We start from the raw sequence: 15,430 nt of genomic DNA on the forward strand, positions 1-15,430 counted from the left end.
TAGGGGGAAATATGTAGAATTGTGTTTTCCTGACAGGAAAAAAGAATATAGATAATGCATATCCAGATTTATCCCAATTCATTGCTAAAGCTCAAGTTTTTAGCACCAAGACTTTACTATGAACTGCTAATCATGTCTTGAGTACATCAACAGGGATTCAGCAAGAGTTCCATGAAAGAGTGATTCTCCAGGTGAGCCAAGTAACAAAAATCAGATTTCCTTTGATAATTAGATGAACAATGACTTTCAGTTATTTTCAATTTATACAACAAAGCAGATAGCTACAAAAAAGAAAAACACAAACCACAACAAAAACACGCGTCAGTTCTTGGCCTACCTCTATTTTTTTCTACCCAGTTTAGATTACAAAATGAATTTCGTGTACTCAAGCTTTCCCCAGTAAAATCCTTGTGTTTTGCATGATTGATAGTTTTTATTTTGAAAGAGGCCAGCCATAACTTCATTTTGTTCCATGGGAGAACACATGAGATTAATGAAGACTATCAGCCATGAGAGAAATTGTTTTCTATTCGGAAGTGCAGCCTTCCATTAAGAGTAAAGTTCGTAACAGGAGAGAAGCGATCCTGACATATAAGACATGTCCTGTTTCAAATTCCAGTTCTCACACACTGGCATTTAATCTCAAGCAAACAGAAGCCTTAAGTGATGCCTGTACATAATGCTGTGCTTCACTTCTTTTTGAGATACAGTTACAAGCATTTTTAAGAGTCTGGAAACAATAGCACTCCGTATAACAACACTAAAGCTATTCACCATATTTCCTTCATAATAAACCCTGGTTTCTTAACCAGGACAGAGAATTAAGTGAGACACAAAGAGAAAAGTTGAGAAGAAAAGGACTTGTCAATCTGTACATGGCATAAAAACACCCCCAACCTCATGAACACCCCCTCACTCCATCCTTAAGCATGTATCTACCTGGTGCTATGAGCCAGTATTCCCTCATTAAAGATCTTGCTTCCAGTGGTACTGCTGCAATGCTGTTTCTGAACTTCTATTTGAAAAATAGGCATTCCAATTAGAGAAATACACAAATGCTCTCTAGAATCTACAGTAATCAGGAGAATTAAAAAAAAAAGCTAATTCAAAAATCCAAGAAATCCTTTCAAGATTGTCTCTGCCTACCCTCCCCTCTCCAAAACCAAACCAAACAACAGCAAAGGGAAACATCCAGGCCAGAAAGGTATTATTTTGGAAAAATATTATTGGATGGTTGAAATCAAACTGGTGTTAACTAGAGTGGGAGCCAAGAACAGGCAGACTGTGGAGAACTTTCTCAAAGGAACAAATGGGAAAAATATCAAAGAGAAAATGTCCAAGACACCATAAAGCTGTTTTTTTTTTTTTTTTTGCAAGCTGCTAGAATAATGATTGGTTCTGGAAAGTCTTCAATCTATAGAAGTGCATCAGCATCTTGACTTCCAGCCATTTTAAATTTATTACTACTTTTGTTATTATACGGAAGGTGGTTTCAGAGTGCAAAAGAAGTCCTGGAAAACACCACGTTAAGTACTTAAAATCCTTTTGAAAGTGACAGATGGACAGTAAGGAAAATTACTACTCTTCTAACAATTTCTTTCTGGACCCAGGACAGAAAGGGACAGTATAAGTTGGTAGGTCATTTTTCAGACCAGAATAATTTACTGTGGTAATTCAGTAGGACATGTGACATGAACTGATAAAACCAGGACAAAAAAAATCCTATGCTCCAGAACTGTTTGGGAAACTAAGTGTATCAAGTGGCCAAAATCTGGTGTTTAGGTATTTCTATGAACAAATGCCTCATTGAGGGAAATTGTGGCTGCACTGGAAAATAGTCCACCATTTCCTTTAGTATTCAGTAAGAAATACTTTTTTCTTAGATCTTTAAAGCAATCTCTAGCACTTTCAAATAATATGTCAGCTATGCCTGATCAAATGGTGCTCTGACCTTTTGTCTTCTACTGATTCCTAATTAGGAAGGGTCAAGCATCCATCCAGTTGGTACTAGAGACACCTATGCAACTACCAGGGCTAGAGCACAATCCACAGAAAGTGGACAGAAACTCTGCTCAAAGCCATGTGCGAGTGCTCCAAGAGGATGGCAACAAGCTAGAGGGTGTCGTCCAGACACAGAAAGAGTGTCTACAGTCATTGCAGTGGTGACTGAAGATTCTGAAGATGGGGAAGACCAGAGTCTTGCGACCTCTGGCAAGAGAAGGCAGGCTCCTTCTCCACCTGCAGTCAGTGCTTCAATGGCAGACAAGGTTGGCTGCAAATTCTGAGAAAGGATCAGAGCAACCTGAACAGCACATCCATACCCAGGGGAAGAAGTGACAGCAGTAAGAGATTCCCTCCTACAGGGGACAGAGCCCTCCCCCATCTGCCAAACTCGCTACCTACAGAGGTTTGCTGCTTGTCAAGAAGTTGCAGACAGACCGGCAAGGTTTGTCCTGTGTTTGGATTACTAGCCCTTGCTGTTCACCTACATGGGCACAAATTTTAACTGTTGCCAGTGAACCCTTGAGCGTCTGAAGACTGAGTACATAGGTGCAGGGGCAAGGCGGCATCTCCACAATTTTGCCACTGAAGGAGAAAGGCTCAGAGGTGTGTCAACGTTGGTCAATAACTAGTAGTGCAGCTGGTATGACAAGGACTTGGCCTTTACAGCCACAGGACACTCTTTGGGGATAAAAGACTGCTAGGGAGAGATGGAATCCCCCAGCCTAGTGAGGACAGCTTTAGACCATGAACGACACCGGTGTGAATAACAAACCACAGACAAGTAGAAATTAATGGACATCAGTGGAAAGCAAGTGGTGAAAGGTGACAGCTTTACAGGAGATCTCAAAATGATAAAAGAAGGTAGAAAAGAGTCTACCACAAGTGTACATACATAAATGCACATAGCTTGGGAAACAAGCTGGAGAAGCTAGAGTTCCACATGCAGTAACATAACTCTCACAATGCTGGGCTACCTGAGCTATGGTGAAACAGCTTGCACAACTAGAATGCTGTTGTGGATGGATGGACTAAGTTGCTCGGGAAACACAGGCAGGGTAGATGAGGGAAGGGGGTTGTCTTCCACATGAGGTAGCAGCTCAGATGTATGAAACTTAACAGGACAAACAACAGGTTGGTTGAGATCTTGTGGCTCAGGATTGGAGGAGAGACTAGTAAAGGCAAGATCATGGTGAGTTTGTTACAGATCATGCAATCCAGGCAAGGAAGTAGATAAAGTCTTCTTTGAACAACGCAAGAAGTTTCTGCATCACAGACCCTGGTTCTTGTTAATCTCTGACACCTGCTGGAAAAGCAACATGGTGCAACACAAGTAGTAAAGATTTCTTGATACAGGTATTGGGACAGACCAGAGCTGACCCACAGCTGAATCTGCTACTTACTAACAAGACAAAATAGTTATGGATGTGATAATCAATGGCAGCTTTGTCTGTAGTGACCATGATATGGCAGAGTTCAAGATCCTGGAGAGATTGATAAAGGAGAGTAAGCAGAACACAGCCATTTGACTTCACTTGCCACTTTCTCCTGGTGCCCCTGGACAGTTCAGGCTCAGCCATCTCAGATGCATCACTAGAAGAACTTTCAGTCCCTCACCTGCAGCCAGAGCACCAAACCTATTCTGTAGTTACAGAAATGCAGGTGGAAAAGGAGCCTTCCTCCTGTTGCCAGAAGCCATAAGCTTCCAGCCCTTCCATATCTTCGACCATTTTCCAATTCAGTAATCACAGACGCTGACTGCATCTCCTTCAAGGTAGTCGTAGGTTTAGACTCTTGCAGCTGCAGGGTCTTAGACAAGATTGTATGTGTGTCTTTTTGTAGTTGCTGATGCTGCACAGTCTGATGAGCTCCTCAACTTGGTGACACAGACTTTCCCCAGCACACACCTCCTGCAGGCAAGCAGACCATCTTCCCCTGCCCAAACAACCTCAGTGAGAAGCCCCAAGTCCCTGTAACACTAGACCTGGAGATCTTCATCCTCCTGCAGGAGCCTGGCCTGAGTGCTGCAGACCAGGAAGTCAAAACTATGTTTCATACTTCCACCAAAATCTCACTGGAAAACAGAAAAGCTGCTGCTGGAAAGAGATATACCACATGCCAACCAGACATGAAACTGCACTGACTGTAAGTGCTATGACCTCACAGTGCAAAGTAAATAATTAGAATAAGAAATATTATTAACAAGTTCTATTTGATTCTGAATGAGGAAGTCATTTTTAAAAAGATTAAGCATTAATGCTCACTGTTCTTCCTCAAACTACTAGCTCCATCTAATTCTCAGTTCTGGTATTTGGGCCTTCCCTGGAACGAGCTTCAGCTGTTGAGGGAATTACCATTCTCCTAAAATAATAGTTTGCAGATAGCATTTTCCTTAGAAAAACAGTTCCACTGAAATCAGTAGACCTGTTCCTGGCAGAAAATGCTTAGATTTTCTGAAAGATCAGAGCCTTAATTAGCAGATCATAATTACACTATTCATTTTCATTTCAATGTTCAATGATTTTACTAACTCTTCACTTAACTCTAAAATTATAATCTATATTTTTACCCTATAATTCTAGTTTAAACATCAGGGTATTTGAAAACTTACAGAAAATACAGATCTATATTATAAGTAAAAATCATATCTTGCCTTTCTGTTACAACCTCAGTGAAAACTTGCAAGGTTTCCTCTCATTATTCATGTAAGATTCTGAACACACTTGGACAAACTTGGTAGCCTGGTGTTTATTTAGATGGTATCTGTGACTCAAGGTCACTATGGCACACAAAGAAACCAATTACTGTTATATTCCAGATAATTTAAATAGATGTCTAAAGCAGATTTTGCCAGCCAGTTTTGAAAAAGTGCAAAAAAGCTAGTTTTTATGCTCTTCTTACATTTTTGCAAGGTTTACACTAGGCTGGTCTCAAAGAAACCAAAGACTAGAAAAGATCTACAACATCACCAAGCCTAAAGGGACTCCGTGATGTGATGCTTGTTAATCCCAAGACAACCCAAGTTCAAGAAGCTAAAGCAGTCCCTGGTAGTTTTCTTTCCTATTATGATACAGGAAATAAAAAGAGATACAAAATCTCTTCAGCATTCAAAATGCTAAATACGTTCTGGAGAGTTGATGCTATCTATATAGAACTAGCAAGCACTGCAGCTCTCAAAATGTTTTCTTTAAAACTCCTCATGGCAGAAAGAAACAAAATCTGATAAACAGTATTTACGAAAACTAAGTAAATGAAACCTCAGTCTGATTACCCAGCCTCTCAGAAAAAAAGGAAGATACTTTTAACAGACCATATGAAAGAACAAAAATAGAATCAACAGCAGTTAGGTTCAATAAAGTTGAACTAACTGAATTCAACAAGAACCTGTGCATCAGTATTAGATTACCTGTTTTACAGCACAAGCACATATCACACCAATGAAAAGTGAAGGTTACACACATTTCATTATCTTTAAGCACAGATCCTACTTGCATTCTGACTCCAGAAAAAATACTTCCTATCTGTGTTGTTAGGCATCTTCTAAGAAGGTAGAATAAGCAAAACAAAGATTTATTGTGTGATTCTACTGCAAGAAATGGTAAAGCAAAAAACAACAGGCATTTTGCATTACAGTAACAGCTAGAACAAAAACAATAGGTGCAGCACAACCTCTGCCTTATACACATAGTAAATACAATCAGAATAATAAGAAATACATTCAACATTAAACCTTCTGTTTTTCCCAAACAACACGCTCCTCTTACCCTCCTCCGCTTTTGCCTTCTTTGAAACCCAATAGAGTGATTGGTTTAGGAAAAGTGCAGACACTTGCTAACTCTTTACAGGATAAATTAAGTAAAGGTACAAAGTTATTATAAACAAACTCACCATTTCAGTGGTGTACCTTCATATTCAAACCATATTTCAGTAACTTCCTCTTGTCTCATAACTTTCTGAAAGTGTTTCTTCACTTTGTCTGTTACTAGTGTCAAGTAGCTTATCCTTGGCAAAAGCAACTGAAAGAAAAAAATTATAGAAGCTTTAACTATGCATAAAATTTATTAAATTAATAAAATCTGTAACAAGATATGCATTTTCATAATGAAAATTCAATTAGCATTCTTCCCTCCCCCCCTTTAAGGTAAGATGTCTTTTAGATGGTTTACTTATTAGTGGTCAATGAAAGGCAATAAAATTATGTGCTCAGAAGATGCAGAATAGCAGTATCTAGCATACTAGTACACACACACACAAAAGAAGCCCAACCCTCAAACCATTAAAAATTGAGTACTTGATTCTTTTGATATGGTGGGAGGGAGAAGAGTGGAATTTAATTTCTCCTTTTCTGTATTTAAGCAGGCCAAAGAATGAAGTTTTTAACCTTTTTCACATGAACAGATAGAAACATGTTCTAACTTCTTATTGAATATAATGAGCAACCGTGTTTCAGCTTTATTTAAAAATGGAAATTCCTACAACTTTTTTTTTTAAGCCTGAAAACTAGCTGCTTAATGGTTTGCTTTCCAAGTATGTTTTGTATTTCCAATAGCTGGCAATCTCCATTTTCTTTGCCCTGGGTTTGCCAATTCACTCTTAGTTAAGGCTACTATGATGATTCTTCCACTATTTAACCTTTGCCCAGCAACTAAAATCAGACAGAAAATCTCCAGTATTTTATCAGATGAAACATGACACCTTCTTACAGCTTTCTAGTGTACTATATTTTTCTAAACAGAATGCTGTGTTATTTTTATTTGCAACCCACTCCCCCCCCCTTTTTTTTTTGAAGTCTCATGCCTAGTATATATTAAAGCATTATTGATTGCAAGTGTTTGACATAACCCTTTAAACTGCATCACTAACTTCCCCTGTAAAATATTTTACTTTAGTTTGTCTTATGTCAAAATTGAAACTGCATTGTTCCTCCATAATTCAAGACACATATAATAACCAAACAGCATTTAACTGAATTCAACAGACTGTGGCCAGCACTCCCAACAGGCCTCTTTGGTGTACAAAACTCAACAGCTAATTAGGTTAACAGGGACTGCCTGTTTTTCAGAGATGCTGAGCATTTGTAGCACCTACTGAACTCTTTTTTTAGCCTTCCCACCTCTTCTTGTGGGGTTGTCATATGCAGGGACAGGAGCTGGACTTGATGATCCTTGTGGGTACCTTCCAACTCAGGATATTCTATGATTCTACCTTGCTACAATCTTCCCCTTTCATGGGAGACATGAAAGGATCCAATTCTATCACTGTTCTAGCTTTAGTTATCCCAGAGATTTACAAATATACTAAATCTGTCAAGTGAGACCTTTAAAATCATAGTTTAAAGACATTTTCATTTTTTTTACCCCTTTTAATACCCCTTCTCCATCAGTTGTCTACACTCAGTGAAAGACACAGGTTGACACAAACATTTTTACTCCAAAAGTCCTGTAATTTATTTAAATGCTATTACTATTTTCAGAGGAAAAGTACTAAATTTTTTTTTTTAAAAAAAGACCAGCCAAACAAAAAAACACCACACACCTTAATGTATTTAACTATATGCTGGGCTCTAGGTAAACTCTCTGAGCGCAGAATCATGTTGTTTTATAGCAGCCCTTATAAGAAAAAAATCAGACTTCTGCACAGAAGTTCACCAGGGGTGTCAAACTCGTTTTCACTGGGGGCCACATCAGCCTCGCAGTTGCCTTGAAAGGGCCGAATGTAATTTTAGGACTGTGTAAGTGTAGGAGTAGTTACCCCCAGTGAAAACGAGTTTGACACCCCTGATCTAGACCATTACACACTCAGAAGCTCCTCCAACACTTCAGCCATGTGGCAAGGAGTCCTCCCTTCAGGTGAAGCCGTGTTCACCAGAATGACACCTACCCTACAACCACTTTTGCTACTGACTCCTAAACCAGTCCATGCAGGCCAATGACACAACACCCTTTCACCCTTTGGTTATCCTACCGAAATCCTGCCAGATGCTGCGAATCAACAGCCATGATTCAGTGATAAAAGTAATTCTTGGGTTAGGGCTGTAATACTTAATTAAGAAAAAACCCACACACAATCATATGACAAAACTTACTTATCCAAGTTAAACTCATTCCACTAAGTCAGATTTGCTCAATTGCCTTTTTCTTTTTTCTTTTTTTTGACAACCTTCTATCAGCAGACTTTTTGCTAAAGGTTATAACAATGCTATGGAAATCAAACACATCCAACAATGTAAGTAATGTAACAACAGAATGTAGGACTGATAATTCACCACATAATATGCTAAAAGACAGAACGCCCATCATAAATGAAACTACCTACAGTACCACACCAGCAAATGTGCACACAACGTAGTATCAAAGTTTATTATAAATAGACTGAGTGCATATTTAGCATAGATTCAATACTTATAAATTTAAATAGTGTATGAGAGAAAATAACTAATAGGAAAGTGTCATGGTTTAAGCTCAGCTAGCAACTAAGACCATGACAGCCCCTCGCTCACTTCCCCTTCCCCCCAAAAAAGTCAGAAAAGCCGACTCTGATTATATACTGAGCGTGACGCTAATGGTAAGGCATATTTCATTAATCAACATGGACGTCGGTCTCAGTGCTGTCCTGCGTGTGCCCCCCTTGTACCAGTTTGTACATGCAGCTGGAGGGCCAAAGAAGTCCTTGGTTTCCCTGACAACAGCCAAGATATCAGTGAATTTTTACATTCCTCTCATACCAAATCCCAAATGCTGCAAAGCTATTGGAAGAAAATTCTAACTCTGTCCTAGCAATGAAATAGCATTATCTCACTGTTCTCATAGTAAATCTAAACAAAAGACCACGCTAGCTATGAAGGAGAAAAGATTCTAACTGAATTAAGAAAATTAACTCAATTTCAGTTAAACCAGCACAGAAAGTGCATGATATAACACATGAGGAATTAAACAGAAGAGAATCCAAGTTTTGATTCAAATTGTGGGGCAACTGACTGCCATACTGCCCACTGATCAATGGCAGAGGAGTATAATGCTGGCTGCTCACTATACTGCATAACAAAGAAACCTGAATGAAAAAAATCCCACTTCCAGTCGAGCTTTGTGGCTTAGAAGGAGCCACATCTGTCTTGTCCCCTAGAAACGACAGATTTGCAAGAAGATTCAAGAGAAGTCTAAAGCAGTCAGTGGGTAAATTGCTTTTAAGTGTCAAGACCAAGTAAGGATTCCTGAAATGTGAGGCTGGGTGCCTTTCCCTCCAGCAACCAGTTGTGTAAGTTCTCTCCCACTTGGTATAAAAACAAAAAGTCGGCATAAATTCCCTCAAAGTAATCAGAGCACGTGGTATAAAGCCAAGTAGATATTCACAGCCTGTTGGGATCAGACTGACCACTGCGACAGTAATGAAGAGAAACAAATAGCTCAGTATCAACAATTAAAAAACATACCATTTGAGAACGTGAAAAAGAAAACTAAAATTCGTATTCACATCTGAATTCTTAAGTCAATGGCCATACCCAATGTAATTACTTAATCCTTTTAGAATAAACAGATACTAGTTCTTGGTTAACGATAAGACACAACAATAATCACCTGCTTTTGATATAATTTCTAGCCTTAGCTTTGAAAGAAATTGTGAAAAACATGCACACGATTCATACACATTCAACTTCAACCAAAATAGCTATATGAAACTGATGGAAGGGAGAGTTCTCCTCATTAAATTAAGAAAACAAAAGTAAATCTCCGAATATATTACCAGGCAGAATAAATCCCAGTAGGCTAGATCATGCCATCCCCAAAATTACACAAACCGCAATACCTTCCGTTTGCATACTGTGTATTGCTACAGTATTTAATCACAATGACCAGGAATGCTTTCTGTAGAGGTTAAATGAAATGCAAGGAATTCCTAATGACTACGTGAACGCTTGCAATGCACCTCTGTGTAAAAACAGTACCTCTCCAGCTACTTCCCCATGGGTTTTGTTGCAGAGCAAAACACCATTTTACATGCAAAACAAATTACAAAACAGAAAAATTCTTAATTTAACAGGAATTGGGCTGGTCAAATCACCAGTGCAGCCAGGGTGAAAAAACAAAGCATCCTAACACAGAATGGCTTCACCTTGCTCACTATTATATACATTTTAATAAAACAACCCTTTTGACACTGGGGAGGCTTGAAGAGCAGCCCAGTAAAGGCTAGTCCCTTGGGCAGAGTATCATTCTAAGAATGCCTTCTGTTGTAATTTTGTTCTTTACACCTGACAAATCTCAGCCAATGAGTAGTCTGCTTCCTGTACACATTTCTAGCCATCGTTTGCACCAAGAGACAGACAGTATACCATTTTAAAATAAAAATCATGACAATTTTAGGAGTAGGGAAAATCAGATTGTTCAGCAAGAAAGGTAGTTCAACCCAGATGTTCCTAATTACACTTCCACTGCAAACACAAGCATCTGTAGGAAACAATCCAAAGGAACTTCAGCCTAACTCTGCAGAAACATACCTGGCTTGACTACAGGAAGAAATAGGACAGTGTTTTACCGGAGCTGCTTAGTCTTGATGTCACTACTCTTTCCAAAAGATAGACAAACTCATTTTAAATTAGCTCTGCTACCCCTATGCAGTGCCATAACGTGACACACACACACGCATCAGTCCCGTGCTGTGCTAATACATCTAACAGACAAGGGTCTCCTGCCACACCATTCGCAACAAACTGAAATCCACCACACAGGTTCTGGGTTGTTCTTCTAACCCTTCACCCTCCAGGTGTAGGTCCTCATCTTCACAAAGAAAGTTCTTCAAACAGAAGCTTTATTCCCCTCTTAACATATCGATGCCAGTATTTCGTTCCCATGAAACCTTCCCATAAAGAGGTAATATCTAGATTAACAAGTATTGAGGTGTGATAAAAGGAGACGTACAAAGCTGAACAGCTGGTGTAAAGGGCTGGGACTGTTCACTATGTATACTTTTAAAATTCAGTTTTGGGAATGTTCATGTTTTTTTACTTCAATTTAACTCCAGTTTGATCCCATCAACTAAATGCCCATTAGCAGCTGAGGCTCATTGTCTGCATCAGCTTCACGTGAAAATGATTCAGCCTGCGGGCTGTGAGACTGCTGTGAAATGCAAACCTGGACACAGTAAATGGAAAGGATGAAGACTTGCTTCAAAAACACACATCCAAACAAAAACATTAACGTAGATGGACTCTGAAACCATGAGAACTAAACCATGATTTAAAACCTTGGCTGCTATTCTACCTTTTACTATTATAAATACTTGGTCCCTTCAAGAGGCAAAGCTATATTATCAGCTGCAACATGACCTGAAAAAGGAAGAAGCTAAAATTTTAGAATTGTGATCTATGAATGTGTAACCTCATCTAGGTGTTCCTGCTCCGGCAGGGGGATTAGACTAGATGATCTTTCGAGGTCCCTTCCAATCCCTAACATTCTGTGATTCTGTGAATAACGAGATCAACGGAACAACCAGGGAACTAAGCCTTGTGAATTTTTGTGCACGCTTTAAGCAGAGTAAGTAAAAGAAGCCCTACCAGCTTAAACCTATCTCCTTGGCTTAGAAAACTGGCCACACCATGAAGGTAACATGGTTTCAGATTTTCCATGCTGATGTTAAACAGATCAAGACTGCGTGTCTCTGTATTTAAACTGAGACCTTTCATGTAACTCTTATACAATATACATGTATATACTTTAAATCGTTTTTATATTAAAAATGCATAGAATTTAAAGTCTGAGACTTCTAGATAGCTCAAACATATTTGGCAATAGGTCAGCTGCATGAAGTAAAGGTGCTTCTGCTTTACCAGTGGTGAAACTAAAGCCCAGAATAAGCACTACCATCACTGAACAAAAAGCATTAATGCTTTATTAGGTTTCAAAAACCCACTGGACACGCATGTAAATCAGAAACTGATGACATAAAGATGCTATTAAACACAGAAGGAAAAAAAAAATTATATCCAGTAATATTTTCAAAGGGAGTAGAATGGGATATGACAAGACCTAAGGATTTCAGAATCAAGTAAAAACTCATAGTACAAGATTTTCCTCCCACATACTTATTACATTCTAAATTTAAGTTTCAGTGAATCACGTAGCAGTCTCTATCAATCAAATGTCTATTAGATGCTGAAATGAGGAAGACTGCTGAGCACACTAAAAAAATACCACATGATTATAGAAGGTCCTTCCAGTTTACAAGTCAAATACATCCACCTCACCCTTGCTTTTATCATCAGCTAGCAATCCAGTTCACGCACTGTACTGTTAAGACATTATAGCTGCTTTTCCTACATCTGAACTAGATCTCTCATGGCTGCTAGCATTTAAAGAAAGGAAAATTAGTAGAAATACTGGAGCCAGTGTTCATTATGAGTGTGTTATACAGGTGACTGATCTCAGTGTCTAAGATTACACAAAGCTCTGACTGAAGTTATTTCTGTAGTAAGGTAACATACAAGAGCTCTCCCTTCTTCTGCTCATTATCCAAGAACATACAAGCTCACCATGAGTACACATAGAGCCTTCTCCTTTTACCTTATTACTTTTCATAATTTTTTGAAGTTCTTAATTATCTGCGATAAGTTTATGTCACCAGTGAAACAAGCTTAAAGCTTTGAACCTGCTCTGAAGAAAAACTAACAACGCAGTGTGGTCATAAGTCATTTACTTTCAGAAGGTACCAGGAATATGAAGAAAAAAGTTAGGGTGTTGGTTTTTTTTCTCCACAACATGCAGTAGCACATACGATGAGAATGAAGGAAACAAACATAACTATGGCACTGGACTGTGACCACCTTTTTTATACTCACATAGTAAGGTTCAGCTTCCCTTTCAGTTATCTCATCCTGATACAGAGTGAAACACGTTGGTATTCGTCCAAACCACACATCTCGAAGTACATCTTTGTCATCTGTCATTCTTCCAATGGATAGGGAAGCACATGTAGATCACTTTGTTTCTTCAGCTAGAACTGTAACCCCATTCCCCCCAAAAGAAACAAGTCAGCACGACCGCAAATAAAATACATCTTGCTAAAGGTTCTCCCATAACTACAATACACTCCCGCAAGCATGATCAACACTTAAATGCATCAGTTTGTACAAGGAATGGGATGAGTTAAGGCCTCCAAGTCCACACTTCCCCAACTACAAACACACAGTGGATGACGAGTAAATGAGCATTTTCTAAGCCTGCATCACGCTACAACCATACAGGCAAAGAGACCTTTCCCGTTACCGCCTTGCGGTCACCCCGCAGCTCCCACACCCCCCGAGGCCCCGGCTATACCGCAGGCGGGCGCCCCCGGGCAGCCAGCAGAGCCGGTGGCCGCAGACGAGCCGGAGGACGGGCAGCCGAGGGGAGGACGGGCAGTGGCGGGCACGACGAAGCGAGCAGGTCGCTCGCTGGCGGGGCCGCGGGCCGGCCGGGGCGGGGGGGTCACTGAGGCCCCAGGACGGGCCCCGGCATCGCCCACCGCTGCGCTGAGACCCGGGGCCGCCGGGCCAGCAGGCTCAGGGCGGCGGCCGCCCTCTGCGCCCGCAGCGGCGGCCCAGCCAGGCCCCGCGGGGGCCGTCGGTCGGGCGGTCTGTCTGCCTCCCCGAGGTGAATCAGCAGCGCTCGGCGCGGCGGCGCTCCCGCCTCACGGGGCCGCACCGAGAAGCGCTAGAGCGGCAGCCCCGGCATGCTCTCCCCGGGCAACGGCAAGGCCGGGGGGCGGGCCGGAGCGGCCCCGCCCCAGCCCCAGCCCGCCGGGGGTGAGCGGCGTCCCAGGGGAGGGGGCCCGCCCCGGGCAGCCCCGCCGAAGGGGGCGGGAACAGGTTGGGGAGAGAGAGGGTCCCCATTACCTCAGTCGCGACCCGCGCCACCTGCCCGCGCGCGGGGGGGGCGGGCCGTGCGCCAGGCAGGAACTGAACCACGGCCCCGCCCCCACCATGGCCCCGCCCCTGCCCCACCCCTAGGCGCACGCGCTGTCCGCACCACGGCTTCCGCCCGGCTCCTGGCCAGCAGGCGCCGGCATCAACCCCGCCCCCAGCCGGCGCCGGAAGCCGGAAGCGGGGCGGAGGGTGGTGGCTGAGAGGGGGCGGCCCGCGGGACGGGAGGGCAGGGGCGGGTTTGGGGTCTCTGGGTGTGGCGGAGCGGGGCCCAAGGGCGCCCGGGGGCGGGACCTTCCCCGCCGCGACACGGCTCGGACCGGCGGCCGCCCCGGCAGCGGCACCGGCGGGAAAGGGGCGGTTCGCAGGGCTGCCCTGCGGGAAGGCCGTGGCTGCTGGGGCTGCAGCGGCGGGGCCGGCGGCGGGGGCCGCGGGGCTGCAGCTGGGCCCGGGCCCGCTCCTGAGACGGCCGCGGAGCCGCTCAGGCGTTAGGCCGCGCTCCTGCCCGCGAAGCTGAAGGCAGAAGGCTCTGGGTGCTTATGGGGTTAAACGGCCTTCTGAGGGTTTTGAGCACAATGCAGCCACCTCAGTTCTCCGTTCTCTGACCCTAGTGTTCTCTTTTCCTGTTCTTTATGTAGTAGATTTTATACACTATGATTTTATACCGTGATCACAGGAGAGTGAGGAGTACGTGCTGCCACCAAGGACATATCTTACATACCAAAGCATCATTCATGATCAGTTTTTATCGGCCCGATGTATGCAAGTTCACAGTGAATTCCATCTCTGCGTTTTAAAGAAAATCTCCTGCAATTCTGTTACTCTGCAAATCCCCAATGTCGATGTCCGGCAACTGTAGGAGTGAGCAGGAGGGACAGAACTTTTCAGGTGGGAGGGAACAGCTTCATTCCACGGAAGATCTGTGTCACGTCTTCCTTGCCAGGATGTGTCACACACTAGCAGTGTCAAAGCTGGGTTCTTCTGTGTCAAGGCATACAACTGTGGCAAATGTATTACAACAGGTATCATGGCAGTGTATGTTCGAAAGAAAACCGATAAAACGTGCTTTTACCTGGCGTGGATGGCACACACTGCAGTTTCAAGTGTGATGTTCTTGCTGTGCTGCCTTGTGGCCACCAGATGTCATGCAGTGGCCACGGCTGCTGAAGGTGTCGAGGAATTCAAGAATTCTGGTTATTACTGACTTCTGGGTTTTACCCAAAGACTAGCATTTTTATTAATACGCATTTTGCTGACTCAGCCGTATGATTCGTGGAGTTTTAGGGGTTTTTTTCAGTCATCTGAAAGATTAGAGAATTCCGAAGAAATTATTTTATTTTTTCTAGTTGGAATAAACTTGTAATGATAACCTGCTTTTAATAAAACATAATATTCTGAACATGAGCCCAATTATCATTATTAGAAAAAAGTAACTTTTTTTTTGTTCATGCCCTACAAGCAAAAAGTTTAGCCATGACAGTTCTGTGATTTGGGACATACACAGTGAAACTTTCCCTATCTGCTCTCCAAGGGTTT

The 15,430-nt window shown here is 42.2% G+C and overlaps 1 protein-coding gene across 2 annotated transcripts in view; it reads right to left on the reverse strand.

Annotated features, from left to right (window-relative positions):
• The window catches only part of ATG5 (autophagy related 5), a 78,971-nt gene extending 65,010 nt beyond the window's left edge, over positions 1 to 13,961 (reverse strand). Inside the window, exons 1-3 of one of the 2 annotated variants that reach the window (XM_065631632.1) lie at positions 13,868 to 13,961; positions 12,833 to 12,993; positions 5,890 to 6,017 (exon numbers count right to left, since the gene is read on the reverse strand). In XM_065631632.1, the coding sequence (XP_065487704.1) occupies positions 5,890 to 6,017; positions 12,833 to 12,940 (236 nt within the window). In that variant the 5' untranslated portion in view covers positions 12,941 to 12,993; positions 13,868 to 13,961. Of the gene's footprint in view, positions 1 to 5,889; positions 6,018 to 12,832; positions 12,994 to 13,310; positions 13,401 to 13,867 lie in introns of those variants that run through there. The other variant, XM_065631633.1, reaches the window with a different exon arrangement.
• Positions 13,962 to 15,430: the final 1,469 nt, after the last annotated feature.

The sequence above is a fragment of the Caloenas nicobarica genome, chromosome 3, assembly GCF_036013445.1.
Source record: "Caloenas nicobarica isolate bCalNic1 chromosome 3, bCalNic1.hap1, whole genome shotgun sequence".
In the NCBI taxonomy this organism is placed as follows: Eukaryota; Metazoa; Chordata; class Aves; order Columbiformes; family Columbidae; genus Caloenas; species Caloenas nicobarica.